Source organism: Bactrocera dorsalis, chromosome 3, assembly GCF_023373825.1.
Source record: "Bactrocera dorsalis isolate Fly_Bdor chromosome 3, ASM2337382v1, whole genome shotgun sequence".
NCBI classification, from domain to species: Eukaryota; Metazoa; Arthropoda; class Insecta; order Diptera; family Tephritidae; genus Bactrocera; species Bactrocera dorsalis.
Window position 1 is genome coordinate 2,184,451 of NC_064305.1, and position 20,803 is coordinate 2,205,253.

Genomic DNA, 20,803 nt, shown 5'->3' on the forward strand with positions numbered 1-20,803 from the left:
CAGCAACGAAGGTTCCTAAACGTGCTAAGTGGTGAGTAAGTAAGTTGACAAATATTTATGAAATTTGTGCTATGGGTTAATGTGGCATCTGTAGAAATTTTAGGCAGGCTTTTCACTTCCGAATTCTATATAAATCTAAAATTTCCTGATTACATTTCTAAATTTAAGACAAAAAAATGCCGCAAAAGAATTCCTAAAAAATCAACCACCATTTCGAGCATTCAAATTATTTTCACCACAGCACTCAATGAGAAGGCTACCACTTCACGAACTGCACACAACACAGGCAATCAGATGTGAACGAATAGCGGGATTGAGTGGTTGTTAAATACGGATGTCAAAAAGAAGTTAGCGGAAATACTAAAAACTAGCCGTAACCGGTGTTTGTGCTTCAAAAACTGGAGATATATAAATTTATATAATTTACAAACATATTTAATTACGTTGAAGTACGCGGAAAACGGGCAACGCTTTGAGCAAGATAGAAATAATTAAAAAAAGCAGAAACAATTGTCAATGAAAGTGACAAAGGTCTTACAAATGGACTACAGAACGCGGCAAAGAAATCTGTTTTGCTATTTCTGCTAATGATTACGGTATTTACTAAACTTGAAGAAACGAAATTAAGTTCGTTTATGTGCAGCAAAGTGCATGCGTCCAGGTGTTTAGAAATTCAAGTGAGTTGCAGGCAAAACAAAGTTCCAACAGCATGCGCCACGCTCCAACAACAGCACATGGACAATTATTCTGCATACACTAAGTGAAAAATGAGCAAGAAAACTTTAAATGAATTTATTTATTCACTTGTAGCTCTGAATGCGCTGTGAATATTTGAAATGTGATCAATCGATACAAATAGCTACGAAGAAGACATAAAAAAGAAATAAGTGGCGCATGTGACACACAAATAATTGGAAAAACATAACACAACTCGAAAACATGAAACTGTGAAACATATTGGAAAATATGTACATATGTATGTATATACATGTGTATATATGTATGTGTCGCATTTGAGTAGATATAGTAAATCAAGTTTTTGATTTTTTATGGCTTTTTGCTTTCCATATACATACATATGTATATGTATGTAAGCGTACAATATAAAAATATATACATACATATGTACACATTTACCAATTTTAAAACTTTCACAGTGTCCATAAGTGAGTAGTTGACTCTTGGCATAATTACGAAAAAATTAAACAAATGACAGCATCCATTGCATACAATTATGTATAAATTACAAAAACAACAAAAAAAACTAATTTTCTTGCAGTTCAAATGCTTTCTTGCCTGCAATGTGCACACTTGAGAAATTGTTTTAATTAACGCGCAAAGTTGTTGCTCTTCGAATCACTATTTTTTATAATATTGGACTCATAGCTGCTGCTGCTGTTGTGCGCATAGCGGCTGAACAGTTGGTTTTTTACAACAAAACAAAAATAAACGGTCGGTATGCAAATTTGCAATATGATACTAGAAGAGAAGGATGTTCAGTCAGGCAATTGACAACGTTTATAATTCAATAGTTTTATATGATATCGCTATGAAATGTGCATTTATTATGGCTATATAAGCTATTGGCTATTTTGTGCGAAATTTGTTAACTTGAAGCATTGAAATTAAATAAATAATATAGATATATGTATGTATGTACATATCGTCACCTAAAAGCAAAACAGCGTATCATAAAAAAACCGAAAATCGCTGTCGGTTATGATAACCAATATAAAACCATTTTATAACCAATTTTTTTTCAATATTAGTGGTACTATCATATCGTTTTTCCTTCGCCTGTAAACTTATGAAAAGTGATTTGCTTTATTTTGCATTTTGGGTGACGATAAGTACGTACATACATATATCTATTGTATGTATTTATGTGTGTTAGTCATTCCATTTATTTACCTTTTTTGTTATGTGAAATACTGTTACAATCGTGTCACACGTTGAACCCGCTTTTTTATATAGAATTTCGCAGTCAAATTAAAAAATACAAAAATGCAGCGCGCATTCTTTATCCTCTTCAGTCCAACATGTGCATGTGATCACGAGCGAGTTCGTATTTTTTATGTGTTTTTGAATTTCGCTACAATTTGCTTTCATTTTCATTACTGATTTCAATTTCATTCTAAAGGCAAATTGCAAAAAATAAAATATTAACTAAGAAAAAAAATAAAGAAATAAAAATGAAACACAACCGAAAGTTAAAAATAAATATCATGCTCACGATATACGCAGAGCGCACGTACTAAGCAGCAAAGGTGAGTTCCTTGCTCAAGAGAGCGTCAGTTTTCAATGAGTGTAACGCGCAGCAGAGTGAAATTTCGTCGATTTTGCTCTCTCAACGGCACTGTCTGCAGCAGGAAGATACCTTGGAGCAAAACAGGTAGAATGTGGCGCGAAAGGCTTATTTGTTAGCGAAACGCGAGCGTGTGCGGTTGGCCAATAGGTCTGGCGGCTTTCGTGTGATTTGTGGGAATCAAAGTAATAAATGTGTGTGTCTCTCAGTGCATATAAACACATACTACATAGCTACTATATAGCTAAAATGTGCTCCAATCGGATTTAGTTTTCGAAAAAAAAATTTAATAACTAAATGGTTTAATTAGTGAAAATAAAAGTGTTTATATTATTTATACTAAGTATGTGGAAAGCGAAAAAATAATTAAGTGCAAGTTGTAAAACTATTTAATACTTTTTATTTTTGATATTTGTGCTCATCACACGCTGAAAACTTAAAATCATGTATATACTTATGTATATTTGAAGCTATTTTTGTATTGAAAACAGCATGCGCCTAGTGAAATGTGAAAAATCTCAGCAATGAAAATTTTTTGTGTTTTCATGAGAGCAATAGACCGCAGAGAACGCTTACTTATTTTGAGGTTAAATGTTAAATTTCGTTACAAATAAAAATAGAGAGAAATTAGTAAATAAAAATAAACCAATTTAAAGAAATAAATACAACAAAAAAAACAACAAATTAACACAAAATTAAAAAAAAGAAAATAAATAAATAAAACAAAATTATATAAAATTAAAAAAAAAATGAAATAAAATAAAATAAAAAACAAAATTAAACAAAATTAAATAAAAATTAAATAAAAAACGTGTGTGAAATTTAAAAATATACAAAGAAAAGAAAATTAAACAACAAATATAAAATAGAAAAGAAAAATTTAAAAGTATATAAAAAGAGGAAATTAAATAATATGTACATATAAACAAATAAATAATAAATATAAAATATCCAATCCAAATCCAACAAAAAAAAATTAAGTTAAGCAGAGTGAATTATAGTGAAATATGTTTAAGTATGTCGGCCTGTACATACATACATACATACTACTAAACTAACACACATATCTTCTATATAGTGAATAGTTTTGCACTGAAATTCAATTTCGTTCGTTATTTTAATTTGTGTTTCTTTTTTTGCTTTTTGTTGTTGTTTTATTTCATTTTAATTCTTAACTTTGTCATCCACATTTGTATTGCATGTCATTTATTCGGAACTTTTTTCGATTTCATGTTCTCCAAGCGTTGGTTGTGCAGCGGCGTCACTCGATACTTGGTAACATTTCAACGAAAGTATTGAATTACCGAAAAGTTGACGGGCAGGCAGACATGAAACAAATGCACGCAAATCAATGTGTAAAAAGATACGTCGAACAGACGTGCATGTGTGTGTGTGCTTGGCTGTGTGCAGGCTAAATGGATTTATATAAGCATTCCATAGTCGTTTTCAAGGAGAAAAAACTCTGTAATATTTTTCAACGATTCGCAGCCGATTTGTGCTACTTAAAACAAACAAACAAAGCACTAATAAGATGAAAATTAATTATGTGAACGCCGAAGAATGTAAAAAAGGCAACAACAAAAACAAAAAACTATAAAAGATCGGAAACTATAGACAATAAAATATGCTTTTTAGTGAAGTGATTTATTGCAGCCGATTTTGAAATTTAAAAATCAGAAAACTCAAGAAAATGTTGCAACTATAGCCTACCGCTTACTAAAGCTTTTGAAAAGTGTGCTGAAATGTTTCAGTTTACTAATTAATCTCATTCTTTGCAGTAATTCAAAAACGTGTTAAACAAATTATACCAAAGTGAAGCGAAAATAATTGCAAAAAGTTATCATAATACATTAACTCCCGAAAAGCATGTCCAAAAAAGCCTCACCTCTGAGTGTTGGTACAAAAATAAAAGCAAAAACCGCTACTTTAGAAACAGCAAAACACACTAGAACAACAACAGGCACTGTGGAAATAGCACAGAGTTCCAGTTTGAACACAGCGCCCGGCGATATAAGTGCTACAGCGGCCATGCAGGCGGTCAAAATAAAGAAGGAGTTGCCCAGTGATGAGATAAAGGTGAGTGAAAATAACACTAGTTTACAGTTATTTTACGAATGTGATAATGGAGGCTGTTTCTTGCTCATTTTGGGTGGCTAAAACCGAAAATGATGGAAAAAAATTTTTAGCACGTAAATTTTTTTTGTGTTGTAGTCAAGGAATTTGGGGTCAAACTACCTGTATTTTCGAAAAAACTAAAAAAAACTGTATGTGTTGAAAATTTTTTGAACTCAAATTCGTAGTCAGAACATTTTAAATACACCACAGACTTCTAAGCACATCACTGACAAGTTCTTGCTTCAGATTTATTGAGTAGTGGAATTTTTCTGCTTTGTTTCTATGTTGGACCTGCAACGTTAGCCCACAATATTGCTTATTTAGCATAAATTTATAGCAGAGTAGGCGTAGTCGAATCAATACCACGCCCACTGACCTTATAACGGGTTCACTCTAAGTCTGATGTTTGTGCTACATTGAGTTCCAGCACCAGCACTTAGACTCGCGCTAATGTGGGCATAACCATGCATGGGCGTGTATGGTTGCAAGCCACGCCCACCTCCCCTTTAAAGGTTTATTTAATGTAGCTATAAGTGTGTACTTACGTATTGAATAGATAGGTTTTGGCATTGAGTTAGCAAGCTTATAAAGCTTTGCCGCCCACAATGTTCTTACGTTTCGTTTTCCATATCTTTAGTTCGAGGGGCGAGGTGAGGAGTATGCGAAATTGCAGTGCAGCCAGTTCCTTGTTTAACTTTTTATTTCGTCGTTGTTCGTGACCGTATTTATTTGCCCACTTTTACCTTCTCATAGACATTTGTAAACAAATAAATTATTCATATTGTCAACATTTTTTCAAACAGCAAATATATGCGAGTAAATAAAAAAATCCTTGTGGTTGACTGCAAAATAAATTGCTATACGCATACATACACATGTAAAAAGCATATCTGTGTGCTTGCATACACTTTTACTTTATGACAATAAACATTTCATTTTAATGGAGTGCGTGTGAAATATAGCTGCAAACACATATTTGGTTTAAAAACACTTGTTTTTGTCACAAATATACACACATTGTAACAAAAAAGCATCCGGAAATTGTAATTAAATTCCCCGGGTACATGATATTACAAAATAATTTATCTGTCAAACTCTTTGTTTACAGCAACTGCTTAAGTCGGTTCATCTCAGTAGTGCGTTGAGAATTTATCTCAATTTTTGTATTTCTAACCAAATTTCGTGTGTGGAATCATTGTGTATGTTGGAAAAGGCTTACGGTGATTCAGTTTTATCAAAAACGCAAGCCTACGAGAAGTACAAAGCCGTCAAAGAAGGTCGAGAGTTCGTCATGAAGACCTGCGTCAATCTGGACGACTTTCTACCTCTTCAACTAATGAAAATATTAAACATGAAGGATATGGTGCTTGAAAGAGAGATGGCCAGAGAGCTCGACATTCTTCGCGAGTTCATTCGAATGATTTTGGGGGATATTTTTTGCGTATGAAACACGTTCTTGCTCGACTAATCCCAATAAAGCTGATTTTTTTTTCAAAAAGAGTACCATAAACAGGTCTCTATGGCCTTGCTTGATCGTGCGAATTGCGATCCCACATTCATGGAGAGCATTATAACTGCAGATAGACATATGTATGTAGGCTTATGAGTTTGACATGCAAACAAGTCAACAATCACCAGAATGAGACTCGTCATCAGTCGATTGCTGAACGTCATCCCAAAAAGTACCTATCGACGGTTGAGAAAATCGTTGACATAACTGTATTACACCTAGTTAGCATTACTTTGAAGGCAACAAAATAAATATTGATGAATAATTAATATTTTTGTGTTTTATTTACAATTTCCGAGCACTTTTTTGTCACAAAATATGCATATGTACATATACTATATTTATATTTTTTTTAATCTTTATTCACACTCATATTTGAGTAAATCTTACTTTTTACTATATACAAATATAGTATATAATATATCATTCAGTTGTGTGCCACTTTCATTCATGGTTGTCCGTGATTATTGCAAAATTTCTTTTCTTTTCTTTTTTTTTGTTTTGCGTTTTATACTAATATTTATGTTCATTTTCTGTGACATTGAAACGTGATTGTTTTTTATATATTTTTATACTCACGTCTGATTTATGCCATAAAATTGCAGGCAAATGCATGGAATATATGCAAAACAGCGTATCATCAATGGAATATCGCTGTCATATATAATAACCAATATATAACCAATTTATAACCAAAACTCAAATTTATTTTAGAATGCAATATCATTTACATTTAAATATACTTCAGTAATTTTCAAACATTTTTCCATAGCTGAAGCATAAATTACCGAAAAACTACCTGATCTTGCCTAGAAAATTCCCATTTCCATTAAATAAGCATTATTTGCCATCACACTTTGCTCAACCTTAAGCAAATTATACCCGCTATAACTAAAAATTAATATTTTTTTAATTATAATTTTCATTACTTTGGCTAATTACATTCTGGTATTATGAAATTTTAGAAAACATTTCACTTTCGTTGCCTTTGCAAATAAATTTGTGCATTTGTGGGCCCACAAGTATTAGATTATTGTACATATTTTTATATTAAAATAAATTTGTTTTTGTTTAAAATATTTTTTTTTTTCCTTTTTTCGTTTACATATTACTTATTTGTTCTACCATTGCGCTCATTTGCTTTGTTTTGAATTTCAAATTTAGCAAATGACTTAATACTTGGGAAACTGGGCAGCAAGCAAAGGGGGATTGGGGTGTTAAGCGAGCAGATTTTGGCAGATTAAAGAAAATAATATTCATACTTTCATACGTACATATATGTATATTCAGGTTCATATGTGCAGAGATAAATGCAAATTTGTACTGTTTGTGTGCAATTTGCCTTACATATACAGACATACATATAGTATGTATGTAATTCTGAATTCTGCTGAAAGCGCTCTGTGTAGCCAACTCGCGAGTGACTCAAATTGTTTTGATAGATCACATATAAACAAATATCTAGTATATTGCATTATAAGAATGTAAATTTGTTTGAGTGAAAAGTTATTGTAGAATATTTCATTTTTATGAATAAATATTTGAAAGAAGACATATGCATTTTAAAAGAAATGAGATTTAAAAATATGATTAACTTTTTTTATAAATGTATCCATATACGTATATAAAGCACACTCTAGCTTTAGAAGTATAGAATTTCTCAGAGGTATGGCTGTCAAAGCTGCTGTCAAAACAAATTGGACATTTGTTCTGAGCGACGAGCCAAATTTCTGAAAGATACCTTAAAGAGCAAAATTTATTTCTTTGTAGCATGATGAATATAGAAAATACTCTCTAGGCTTTTCTCTCTCCTGCTATCTCTCTCTCTCTTCGCCTTAGAAAAAGTAACGGTATATTGCGGTTTATGTCCTACATCCATCTCTAGGCCTCTCTCTCTCTCTTTTCTATAGAAAAATTAACGCTATCGTGGTTAATGCTCTCCATCCACCAGCAGGATCTTGTAACAAAACATTCAACACTGAAAATCCTCGCTTTATTCAGTGACTTAAACATATTGAGCTCATGCTTGGCCAAAGGGCTTTATATTGGTGGTCTTGGTTAAGTAGACTATTGGGCGGAGAAAGTCCAGAACATGCTATATATTTGGAGACTTTAATGACCGTAACAAATCCGCTATATTTGAAAAATTAGTGCGAATTTGAGTCGAGAGAACAGTTTTCTTCAAAAGAAATTCTGAAGGAGACCCTCTAGGCCCCTATTTCCTCTGCTGACTTAGAAAAAGTAACGGTATGTGTTCTAAATCCACCATCTGGGTCGGGTAACAACGATTCAACTCGGCAAATCCTCAATTTACGTGGTGGCCTGAACATGTTCTTGACCCAAGGACTGTAAATTGGCCGTCTAGGTTAAGTATACTGTCGGATGTGATAAGCTCAGGCAATGGTGTATATTTGGAGACCCACCCACATTCGGTACTTTAATGGAGGGATAAGGTCTGCTATATGTGAAAAAGTAGTGCAAATTTGGATTGAGAGCAGGAAACATAGAATAAAAGGAAATTCTGAGAAATACTCTCTAGGCCTTTCTCTCTCTCTCTTCACTGTAGAAAAAGTAACGGTACATACAGTGTTGTAGAAAATCTGAAAGAGACTGAATAGACCTCTCTCTCTCTCTTCCCTGCAGAAAAAGTAACGGTAAATTTCTACAAGGAGTTTTTTGATTTTAAAGATCTATTACTTTCAGGCTTAGTTTCAAATACTGCAGAAATAGAAAAAAATTAAATAAAACTTACTAAAAACTATAACAATATTCATGAAAGCGAATAACCTCTAAGTTTGAAATCCATATACATACATATACTTACCATCAGAATATGTGCTTGAATAAATCCAATAAAATATTATCGTTTTCTCCTCATCGCACGAATTCACAAAAACGAAATATTGAGAATTTATTACAATTCTCATGATGACCTCAAAAAAGTAATGCGAATTTCAAATAAAAATTACAAATACTAAAAAAAAACAAAAACAAAAAAAACAAAATACAAAAAAACACCGTTTTATGGCAAGAAACAACTTTAGTTAACAGAAATATATTTTCCTTAAAACATTTGCGCGCAGATACAAATCAAAATATGTAGGTATGTAGGTTTAGATGTGTCTATAAATATACAGACACAAGTTTTTTATACCCACTGAAAGTGAAATTAAACGTATACATGGCGATCTGCTTTATTTATCTGAGAGTGTGTGTGAGTAAATTAATTTTTTCCTCTTCGCCAGATCGAATTTTCGAATGCCGCCGTTGACGTTGATCTCTTGCCGCTATTGATCGGGCGAGTTGACGCTATTTTTGTTGTTGTTGTTTATGTTTTACTAAAAAAAAAACATATTACAACAACGCTATGTGTGTGTGTGCAGATTGACAACAACACTCAAGCGAGCAAGATACATATTACAGTTATTAGAGCGCCTACAACACTGCTAAGAACACCATCAGCGCTCGCATGTGTGGGCATTGCTGAGCGCGGTGCATTCAATATAGAAGAAGGAAATTGATATTTATATACATATGTGTGTATGTATGCGTGTCTACATATGTACAATTACAGATTTATTTGTTCGAATGTTTATCTTCAAGTTTAAATTTAATTTTTCCTGCATTGCTTCATCGAATATTTATACGTAGCCGCACTTTGCCTGCACACACACAAACACACGCATACACAGTCACATGCAAGCAGCCTTAGGGGTATCGACCTGATTATGCCGCAGTGTCTTCGAAGAGCATAAAATTGCAGTCACAGTCGCATGAAGAGCGCATCAATGCTTACTCGCATTTGGAGGATTAAAATAACATTTGTATACGAAAAAGCAGCAACAACGACAACACAACAATGAAAACATTAATACGCATGCTAATAATAAGCAATGCGTCGCTTGAGTAGACAAACCCGAGCGAGGCAATGGATAGCTGAGTAGCACATGTGGATGGTACATATGTACATACAAATATATGAGATACATATGTATATTTGTATATTGTATGTGTGTTTGTTTGCATGCATACACAATAGCTAATTTGGCTCACCAAATACTTCTAGCATAACTAAGCGTTGGCCATTAGGATTTGTTTACTTTTGACTTTCTATTGTGAAAAAAGTTTCGTCCTCTGCAAATAAGTCACGCGCATATGCATACAAACATACATACAAATATGTGTTTGTAACAGGACAATTGAAAAGTCGCCGGCCTAACATAAGTAGTAAAACACATTTTTTCAAAATTCGTTTTTTTCTATTCAACAAAGTGCTCTTCATGGGTGATACTCTGATTATAGCGACACTCTAACATTTCGACGCCATTTTTGTAGTACGATTTGTCCTTTTCTTCGAAATAGGCATCAGTTTCAGCGATTATCTTTTCACCTGACCAAAACTTCTTCCCAGCGAGCGTTCTTTTGGGATCTGAGAACAGGAAATAGTCACTGAGGGCTAGATCTCGAGAATAGGGTGGATGCTTATACTAAACGAGTCCCGATCCATAGATTTTTGACTTCATGTTCACTGATTTGTGACACGGTGCATTGTTTTGGTGAAGCAGCACTTTCTATTTTTTCAAATGCGGCCGTTTTTTTGGCGATTTCTTCCTACAAATGCTCCAATAACGATATATAACTAGTCGCTCTTGATGGTCCTTTCTTCTTCAATGTTGTCAATAAAAATTATTCCATACTTGTCCAAAAATACAGATGTCATAACCTTGCCAGCCGACCGTTGCGTTCATCAGCAGTCATTTATGTGTCAGGCCGGGGACTTTTCAATTGACCCGTTATATAACACTATACGCTGACCGCTGAGGTTACAATGCTGTCATTGTTGTCAAATTACCATTGCTGCCGGACAACAAACACCGTAAATGTGACATTATGTCCTTGCGCCTTTTAAATTTAACAGAAAAATGGACAGAAAGTAAATAGAAGAAACACGAAATATTAAAAAGAAGTTTGCGCAAATAAAAAAAGCACGACAAATATCACATTTCAATGGCACAAATGCATAAACTATTGTGCTTAGACGCAAACTAACATAAATACACAATTGTGTGTGTTTGTCTATGTTTGCATAGATTTTTCTAAAACAACATGAGATTAGTAAATGTCCGCATAAATGCACATTGGAGTGAGGTAATCCTGCGTTCACTGTCGGTTGGCATGGAGAATAACCCCAGTATCAGAAGAGTGAAGCATTAAAAGCTGGCGCAGAGGCAGTAACTATGAGATATGAGATGTCTTAAACTTCACCATGCTGCGTGCACGCATACTCTGCTAAGAAATTCTAAACCGAGCAACACAAACAAATGCACGTGTAGTTTACACCATGCACATTCATACATATACATACATATAGACACTACCCGCTCGTACCATACACACTCGCACTTATGTATAAATATATCTATGTATGTATGTGTACTTACATCAGATACTTAGTGCCGGAGCTCGAATGACCGCTGCCTTCTTTATTAATGAAACAACATATCAAATTACCATCAACCGTAAGAGTATACAAACAAATGACAGTAAAAAGCAAGTTGCTGCAAAATAATAGTGAGGCGTCGTTATAATTATATACATACATACATACACTTATTAGTATATGACATTGACTTGCCTGTGTTGGTGTGTTTGAGTTGTGAGGTGAGTGCCGCTTTGAGTAACTGAGCGCGTGAGTAGGAATGAGAATGAGTGCACTCGTCTGGCGAGTGAGGATAAAATGTCACTTTGACATATTTGAAATTGAAGAAGAGTTTGAAAGAAAAGCAATATTAATTAAATACGATATGCAAATGGTGGATCAATGGCTGGAGAAGCGCTGGTTTAAATGTAGAGCGATAAAGAATATGATATTTTGATTACAAATGTTCAAAATATATTTTATCTTGCTTATTTTCATATATTTTTTTGATTTATTTTATTTTTTAAGATTATTTTCCATTCTACATTCTAATTTCTAAGCAGCTCTGATGGAAGTTAAGGCTCTTCGTATAATTCTTATATTGAGTTGTCATTAAAAAAAAGCCGGAAAATGCTAATTTTTCATGTTTTCATCCATTCAATAACAATCAGAGTAGATCCAAGCCTTAAACGCACTCAAAGCTCAATACCTTCTATTAAAATATGACTTCTATAGACGAGGTTTAGTAAACTAACATAAACTCACTTTGAGTGAAAGAGCGATGCTTGTTGGCTGAGCACATACTCAGCTGCAAGGAGATAAAGCAGGCGGAATAGATAGTGAAATCTCGCTAGAGGACCTGAAGGACTATGTAGAATAAGATGCTCAATGTCTGCAGGAGTATTCCTTTCCATCGGCAACTAGCCATCATTTCAGAGTAAGCCATGCTTGCAAGCATAATACAAAGAAAATAAATTACCTCAACTAGCTTGCAACATAATAGTTGCAACGGCATAATTCCATTGCAAAACTTTTGCGCCAACAACAACAATTGCCACAGCATGACTCAATCTCTTACATGCATACTTATGGACATATGTATATACATATGTATATGAGAAGGTCATGTGTTTTCGCGCCGACAAACATTGCAACAACGCGGCGCTCCGAGCGAATATGACACGCATATATGAATTACGTTGCTGACACAAGATATACTTGGACTTATGTATGTGTTTGTTGTCAACGGTAGCAACACTAGCAATAACAACAACAATGTGAAAAGTACAGCGGTCATTTTACAGCTACACCAACAAACACTGCAATATAGCGCAACGCTGCAATGAAACGCCAAACATCAAGCGACAAATTCAGCTAGAACTTTGCAACAAAACCAGTCCGGCGACAAGAATCTCACTCACACCTACCACCAACCGCCCATTACAACAAACGGCGCTCACAACAAAGTGGCATATCTCATTTCCAAAGTCTCTATATTAGGATGATGCTTTAGCACTCAGTTTCGTTTTATATTTTCTCGGTTGAAATTTTCTGCTTATTTTCCAAGTTGTTGTTGTCGTTTATCATATTTTCGTTTTTGCAATTTTAGTTAGTCTTCATTTTCAACTTTGAAGTAGAGTCTAGACTTACAAACGCATATCATATTACAACGCTAGAGCACAAGGTATTGTAAGAAGATCTAACCTCCCACGAAGCCACAAATTAAACAAGCGATTTTTGCCAAAGGAACTATAGAACTTATATGCACAGCATGTTATTCGACTAATTAAGAGAGTTATGCTTGTTATAGTAATCAATAACTTCGTATTGATGCTAATTGGTAATAAAAAGTCCTAAGAGCTCCCAAAGATTCATCAATCTTAAAAGAAACTTATTTTTTTATTTTAAAACCACATATGAAAACAATAGTCGGCTGGCAAGGTTATGTAGTCTGTATTTTGGGTTGTGCATGGAATAATAAGGACCATCAAGAGCGACTATTACATAGTGTTATTGAACCATTTGAAAGACGAAATAGCAGAAAAACAGTCACCAAGGCAATGCACCGTTTCAGAAATCAGTGAAAACAACGACAAATCCATTAATTGGGCTTTGGGCCCCCAGCAACTATTTTCTGTTCTCAGATCTCAAAAGAACGCTCACTGGGAAGATGTTTTCGTCGAATGTAAAGTTGATCGCCGGAACTAAGGCCTATTTTGAACCAAATGGCAAATTGTACCATAAAGGTGGTATCCACCAATATAATAGGACCGGAACCTTTCATGCGGTTGGTCCCCACACTATAAAGGAGTTGCTCTGCAATGATGAAGCAGTGGGTAGGGAGAAGCATTGGTAACAACTCCTAGGCATGTGCCATGCTAAGTAATCAACCTCCCAAGGGAAAAACTTAGGCTACTTGTCGCCTTCTACGCTGTCTATTGTGCGCTCAAAGAGGACTCATTTAACATGGGCCTAGCTTCTTCTGCGAATTGCCGGTTCTGCGACTTGGAGTCTGAAACACCAGAACACATGTTAATTGGATCTATGTTTCCAAATAGGGATCACGTCGCCTCAATAGCACTTAGCAGTATATTGGAACTTATCAATTTGCTGAGGCTAGTTGAGACGTTGTGACTTAGGAGAGCGCACAGAAGACCCTAGGTAAACTAATCTACCAGGAAAATCATTGTCAACGTCAAACATTTTCGAAATATTTTTCTAAATTTGATATTTTCCATCGACTGTAATACGACCCACTGTTCTACATCTAAAATTTCCGACAGACTTGGCAGCCAGTCTTAATTTCTTACAAACTATCGATGTTAGCTAAGTTCTTGGCGGTAAAACTGCTGGCGAACTGAGCTCAGCCCGCTCACAGCTTCGCCTTTTAGTACGCAGGTGATGCATCACTACCACTCTTCTCTGCAATAAGAGCAACATTAAGACAACTAAGTGGTATAATTACTAACAAGACAAGGTAAAAACAGTAAAGCAAATTCTAATGAAGGAAATTCTGGGAAATTTAGTGATTTTAGCGAGATCCATGTCGAAGCCCCAAATGCTTACGTAAAACTTTACAGTCGGCGCCCAACCTGCATGCAAGTGGGACGTTCGGGCGGTGCTACAAGTCGCGTAACAATCGATTGCGGGTAAGCGTTATCCGATCCGTTACCCTCACCCCTTTGCTAAGGTGTAATATTTCGCTGTTTGTCTACGATTTGTATGCACTTGGAATAGTTTATTTTTATTCTGTGTACTTTCGAGGTGTGTATGCGTGTGTCTTCTGCTGAGAATCGAGGATATTACACCCGTCAAACCGTGTGCGAGTATATGCGGCAGCAGTCTGGCTTATGTGCAACACAAGGTATTGAATTGTACTGACACATACCGGGTACTGTGTGTGTAATCGAATATCGATAGCATGAGATTGAATAACGTGTGCGTCCTTCTTCTTGGTAGCAATTTTCTTATGTGAGATGTGTGTGTATTCGTCGTTTTTTCGCAATTCAATATTTTCTACTACTATTTTTTTTTTTGCACAAGCAAACGCAGTAACAACAACAAACCAACGAAATGGGGTGTGCATTTATTTACATGCACCCGAGCAGCGTTCGTTGGTGTGTGAGTGTGTGTGTGAATAAAAATGCTTAATGCCACTATTTGTTATCGTATACCTTATACTAGTGTATGACTGTGTTGCATGCAGCGGGTATATGAGTACAATGTTACAAATAGGCATGGGCTTATTGTATTACAAGGCGTATCGTAAGTGCATTTGCCGATATTAAATGACAAACGCAGAATTACGAATAAAATAAAAATGCTCTTCTGTGGTCTTGACTGGTGTTGGTGTGCTACTAATAATTTAAGTGGTTACTCATGAGTTGTGCTATTTCAAGGGGTTGTAGTGAGCTGGACGTAGATGCAAAGTTATTTAGCGATCAGCTAATAGCACCTTTCTGGGCTTGACTGGACTGGATATGCATAAGTATATTCTAATGAACAACACAATAAATACTTGAGTTTTTGGCTTAATTTTTTTCAGATTTGGAGACCCTTATAATACCTAGGCATCTGAAACCTCGAACCATTAAACGAAGAAACTCTCTGTTTTTTCCCCTTGGAACCCAGTCCCACTTAAATACTCTAGAGAGAATAGGCGAGGACCGCCATTTTTAATTTTTTATGTTCTCTCAGACGAAGCTATTCTTTATTAAAGCTCGGTTTAGGTGATTTCATCAAGACTTACTCCCATTTTTGTACTACGACTCGTTCTTTGCTTCAAAATAGGCCTCAGTTTCGGCGATCATCTTTTCTTTCGACGAAAATTTCTTCCCAGCGAGCATTCTTTTAAGTTTTGAGAACAGGAAATAGTCGTTGGGAGCCATATCCGTAAAATACGGTGGTTGCGGAAGCAATTCGAAGCCCAATTAATAGATTTTTTCCATCGTTTTAATTGACATGTGACACGGTGCATTGTTTTACGGAGATTTCGTCCTATGTAACAGTCCTTCCTGTTGATAGTCCTTTCTTTTCAAGGTAGTCAATAAAAATGATTTATTATTATTTATGCCATAACCTTGGCAGCCAGCTGTTGCGTTTTCCCAAGCTTTGGGGCGGGTTCATCGTGTGCAGTTATCCACTCGGATGATTGTCTATTGAACTTCGGAGTGGAATGATGGAGCTATATTTCATCGATTGTTACATATCGATGCAAAAACTTAGGCTTGTTGAGCTTGAACATCTCCAAACACTGTTCTTAATCATCAAACCGTCTTTGATTTTGGACAAAGGTGAGCTCGCGGGGCACCCACTTAGAACAGAGTTTTCTCAAATTCAAATATTCGTGAATGTTCAGTTGATATCGCCAGAGTGCCTATTATCTCGAACACATTCACTTTACGGTCATCCAAAACCATTTTGTGGACTTTTTTTTTGATATTTTCGTCGGGCCCAACCTCTGTTGGGCGTCCACTGTGTTCACCGTCTTCGGTAGCCCCATCTATGTGTCAGGCCGGGGACTTTTCGATTAAAATAATATATTGATATGGATAATTTCGTTTAGGTAGGTAGCTACCGAGCTTCCGGCTCCAAGTTACCTCCACTGAAAAAAATCACCAATTCTAACTCTTTTATTGACGTTACAAGTATTATGAATATATTGACAAACTAAAATACATTTCAGCTCCTTGCCGCACCTTCAATCGAGTTTCTCATTAATTGCTCGTATTTGTTATGATTTTTTACAACTGATTGTTATTCCAAGCGCCATATCCGATTGCCTTCCAACGTAACACGGCAAAATGATGACGATAACATGGCCTATACCCAAGCACTCTGTTATAAAGAACAACGAATATACATAAATATTACGCATGTCGCTTATCCTTGTTGCATCAACGCCGGCCTAACAGTTTTGTTTTTCCAATATTGTATCATGTTTGTTGTTTTTGTGCATTAGTATTAGATTTGCCAGTGAGCAGCGGGCAGTCAGCTTCTGCTATCGAATTGCAGAGCGTATTTTTATAAGGCGCCATCGTTAGCGCACCGGCTAATGACAAGGAAGAGATGGAACAGCTTCAGTAAAATGGATGAGGGGGAGCGGCGCGCATAAACATATAATGCATTACGCATTATTAAAGGATGTGCTAACAAAGCTTTTGTTCACTCATAATCGTTTGTTTTTGTTAGGCGAGCGAAGCGGCTGTCCATAAACAACATTGCCAAAATTTCTTACACACACATGCACACATACACAGTCAATGTATGGCAAGGTGTGAGGTGTTAATTATAAACGAAACAAAATACTTATAATACTCATTGCCTGAAGGTGATATTTTATTGCAAGTGTACGACGCTTTGACGTAGTTTGGCAAAACAATCAAGAAAGGAAGACGATGGGGCACACACAGTCATAACTAAATTTATGACAAAACATGGATAATTGCTTACCGTAATTTTAGGCAGCTGTGGTGTTATCAGATCAATGGTCAAAGTTGGAAATTAATTAATAATAATTACTCAACACTTTTTATAAGACCTTGCTATAGTTTACGGCGTAGACGTGGCCAAGAGAGACACATATTCTATGTTTTGGACATGACCTAGTCAGCACAGCCGCTGTCTCTTGATTCGCTGAACTATGTCAATGATACCCTATATCTCGTACAGTTCCATCGACTGCGGTTCTCGCCGTTGCCAATACGCAAATGGTCATACGTCTTTCTCTCGAACACTCCTAAGGTCGACTGATCAGATGATATCATTGTTCATGCCTCCGCACCATATAGAAGGGCGGGAATGATGAGGGGGACTTGTTTAGTTTGGTCTTTGCTCGTTGGAAGAGGACTTAAGTTTTCAAATTTCGTTCCGAAATTTCGATCTTGAGGATGCCCCACGTCCTGGAAGCCCTCTTGAAGCCGATGTGGACAATATAAAGTCGTTGGTCGAACTCGACAGATTGTTGAAAGATTAACCGACCGTTCACAAGTACATGAAACGTCTTGGATTAATTTCGAAGCTTGGGATATGGGACTCTTCATGTTATTACAGAACGAATTTCGCTTCGTCACATTAACGACTGTAATTTGGCTATCAAACGAGAAAGAAATGATTCATTTTAGAAGTGCATTGTTATTGCTGACAAAACGTGGGTTGTTTACAGGAATGTAAAACGCAAGAGATCACGGATTTATAAGGTTGAACCTACTGAAACCACTTCGAAGGCTGATAGCCACCAAAAAAGTTATGTTGCCCGACAACACCACGATTAGTACTGAAGTGTATTGTGGACTGCACAAATTGAGTAATTCACTCTAACAGAACAGGTCAGAATTGATCAACATAAAAACATCTTTCACCATCTCGGGGCTAAAATATAATGTCTCTGGCACATTTAGTTATTGATATATTACCCTTTTTATAGTTTTTAACAGTCCCGTTATATGGAGTGTGAGTCACACTGTTGATAAGAGTTCTTATAATACTTGCGCTAAGCGAATTTGGTTATTATGGCTTTAGTGGTTTAAGAGATACGTCTATTAAATTTATTAGAGGGCAGAGCCACGCCTAATTTTTCACAAGTTTTTGCCAAGGAACACGTATACCTAGCTTCATCAATATATCTAATTTTTTTTCAAGTTACTGTTTGCACGAACGGACGCACGAATCGAGAGACAGTCACCAGGTTTCCAACCCTATATCCGTATTCTTCTACTGAGTAGGCAATTGGGAAGTGAAGTGCTCTCTCGATGAATAAAGAAAAAACTCCATAAGTCTCTAATTTATCTCGTCCTGCCATATGGTGCAGAGGCATGGACTTTGATAACATCTGATGAATCGACGTTACGAGTTTTCTAGAGAAAGGTTCTGCGAAAGACTTATGGTCCTTTACACGTTGGCGACGGCGAATGTCGCATTCGATAGAACTATGAGCCATACGAGTTATGCGACGATACTGAAATAGTTCAGCGCATTAAGAGACAGCGGCTGCGCTGACTAGGACCATCCAATCGTCCGAGTGGATGAAAACGCCCCAGCTCTGAAAATACTCGACGCAGTATCCGCCGGGCGAAGCTGTGGAAGAAGAAGTCCTCCACTCAGTTGAAAAGACCAGGTGGAGAAGGATCTGCCTGCACTTGGAATTTGCTATTGGCATCAGACGGCAAAAAGGAAGAACGACCACAAATCCACCATCAGTCAATTTCGTTATATACGTACACCTTAAAAGTTGTGTTAAATAATGATGAACTTGAAATCCACCTGCATCATTTTGATACCGAAAAACCATGTTTAAAGCTCTAGAACGGCTGGGCGTAAAGAAGCGAGCCTTGGCTGTTATAAAATTCGTTTCATGCGGATTTAATTAAAATCCATAGTAAATTATAGCAAAAACAACAGATTTGGCAACGGATGTTAGCGCTTTGCAACACTGGCATGCATTGGAAAATATCCGCGTGGGCATTAAATGAACCAAACGGACTTGTTTTTGAAGTTCTCAATTACAAATTTCCTTATTTTCAGCATAAATGCAATGGAAAAAGCAACAAAACAACAAGCAGTTGATAGCATTGTGCGGTGTTCGGCGGAGGGAAGAGCAAACAAGCAAAGCGCAAGTCATACGAGCTGTCATCATTTAAAATTTAACGGCTGCAATTTGAGTAGTGGCATTTTCAATACGCAAATATGTGTTTGTGTGTGTGCCTCAATACATATGATGTATGTGTAAGCATGTGCGGTGAATATATTTGATATTGTGTATAGATAATATTTTCCTTTGCGATTGTGTAGGTTTGTATGTATGCGCGTACATGTAGATATGTAAGCGTTGGCTTTGCACACAGTTCAATGTGACTTGGCGGCACTTTGGTGTGCGGCTGTGTGTGTGTATGTGTGCATCACAGTTTTTAATTACGTGAAATTTATTTACTCGCTCATTTGCTGCTCTTGCCATTGATGCTGGCGTTGTTGTGGTTGTTTTTGCTGTTGCTGCTGCTGTTGCCTTTAGAGCTATTATTGCAGCGCTTTTTGCCTATTCGTTTATGAAATCTCAGTTTACAAAAGCGTATCATGTTTATTTTATAATGAATTGAGCACAAGCACATACACATACACACACCCGTACACATGTATGAGTTGCTGCAACAAATGTTGCAATAGAAAAATACCAAAAAACCCAATAAAAGCGCCTTCATGCAACATCTCAGCTGCAACGCCACAGCAGCAGACGCCTTGAGTGGCCGCAGTATGGGTGCGGTGTGTCGAAAAATCAACAGCTAAAGCCTGCATCTTCCCGTAGCTGGTGTCTGCAGACAGGGACTGCAGTCGTAAGCGAAGGGCTACGCTCACATGGCAGTCAGGGGGGTGAGGCGGACGTCGACAGGAAGGTAAGGCATTTGTAGAAATTCGATAGTGTTTTGGGTGCGAACATGTGACCCAAGGAATTGTGTTGCAAGGCTCTATGTTACGTACACATACAGATATACATTGCAATGCAGCTGTGTTTGTGTGTGAGTGAGTCTGTATAAGTAGCCAAAAGCATATTTCTGCAACAATCACACTTACGGGCAATGCGTATGCGCAACTATAAATGAAATACTATAATATATGTGCCACATGCCGCATACATATGCATGCCACAACAATACTTTGATACTTTTGCTGCTTCGTCAACCTTTATCTTCTTAACATCGACGCTGAGCTTGCTGTACTTTACCTTTTGGCAATTCGATTACAAAGCAGCAGTGGCAACAAAAACAACAACAAAATAGACTATGCATAATATTCAATATACAGACATAGCCACACTCATACACACATGTATGCATGACCTCCGCCACATGCAACACGGTTTGCACCATATCACATGCAACAGCCCAGGGGTGTAATAATAACGAATGCGCCAACAATAACAACAACAGCAATGTGAGCGCACAAGGTAAATAAGCAAAAGCAA

The 20,803-nt window shown here is 36.4% G+C and overlaps 1 protein-coding gene across 4 annotated transcripts in view; it reads left to right on the forward strand.

Annotated features, from left to right (window-relative positions):
- Nucleotides 1–184: 184 nt before the first annotated feature.
- The window catches only part of LOC105230169 (uncharacterized), a 36,232-nt gene continuing 15,613 nt past the window's right edge, over nt 185–20,803 (forward strand). Inside the window, exons 1-2 of one of the 4 annotated variants that reach the window (XM_011210784.4) lie at nt 185–677; nt 4,084–4,381. In XM_011210784.4, the coding sequence (XP_011209086.2) occupies nt 4,172–4,381 (210 nt within the window). In that variant the 5' untranslated portion in view covers nt 185–677; nt 4,084–4,171. Of the gene's footprint in view, nt 678–1,860; nt 2,649–4,083; nt 4,382–20,803 lie in introns of those variants that run through there. The other 3 variants (XM_019991709.3, XM_049452994.1, XM_029551920.2) reach the window with 3 other exon arrangements.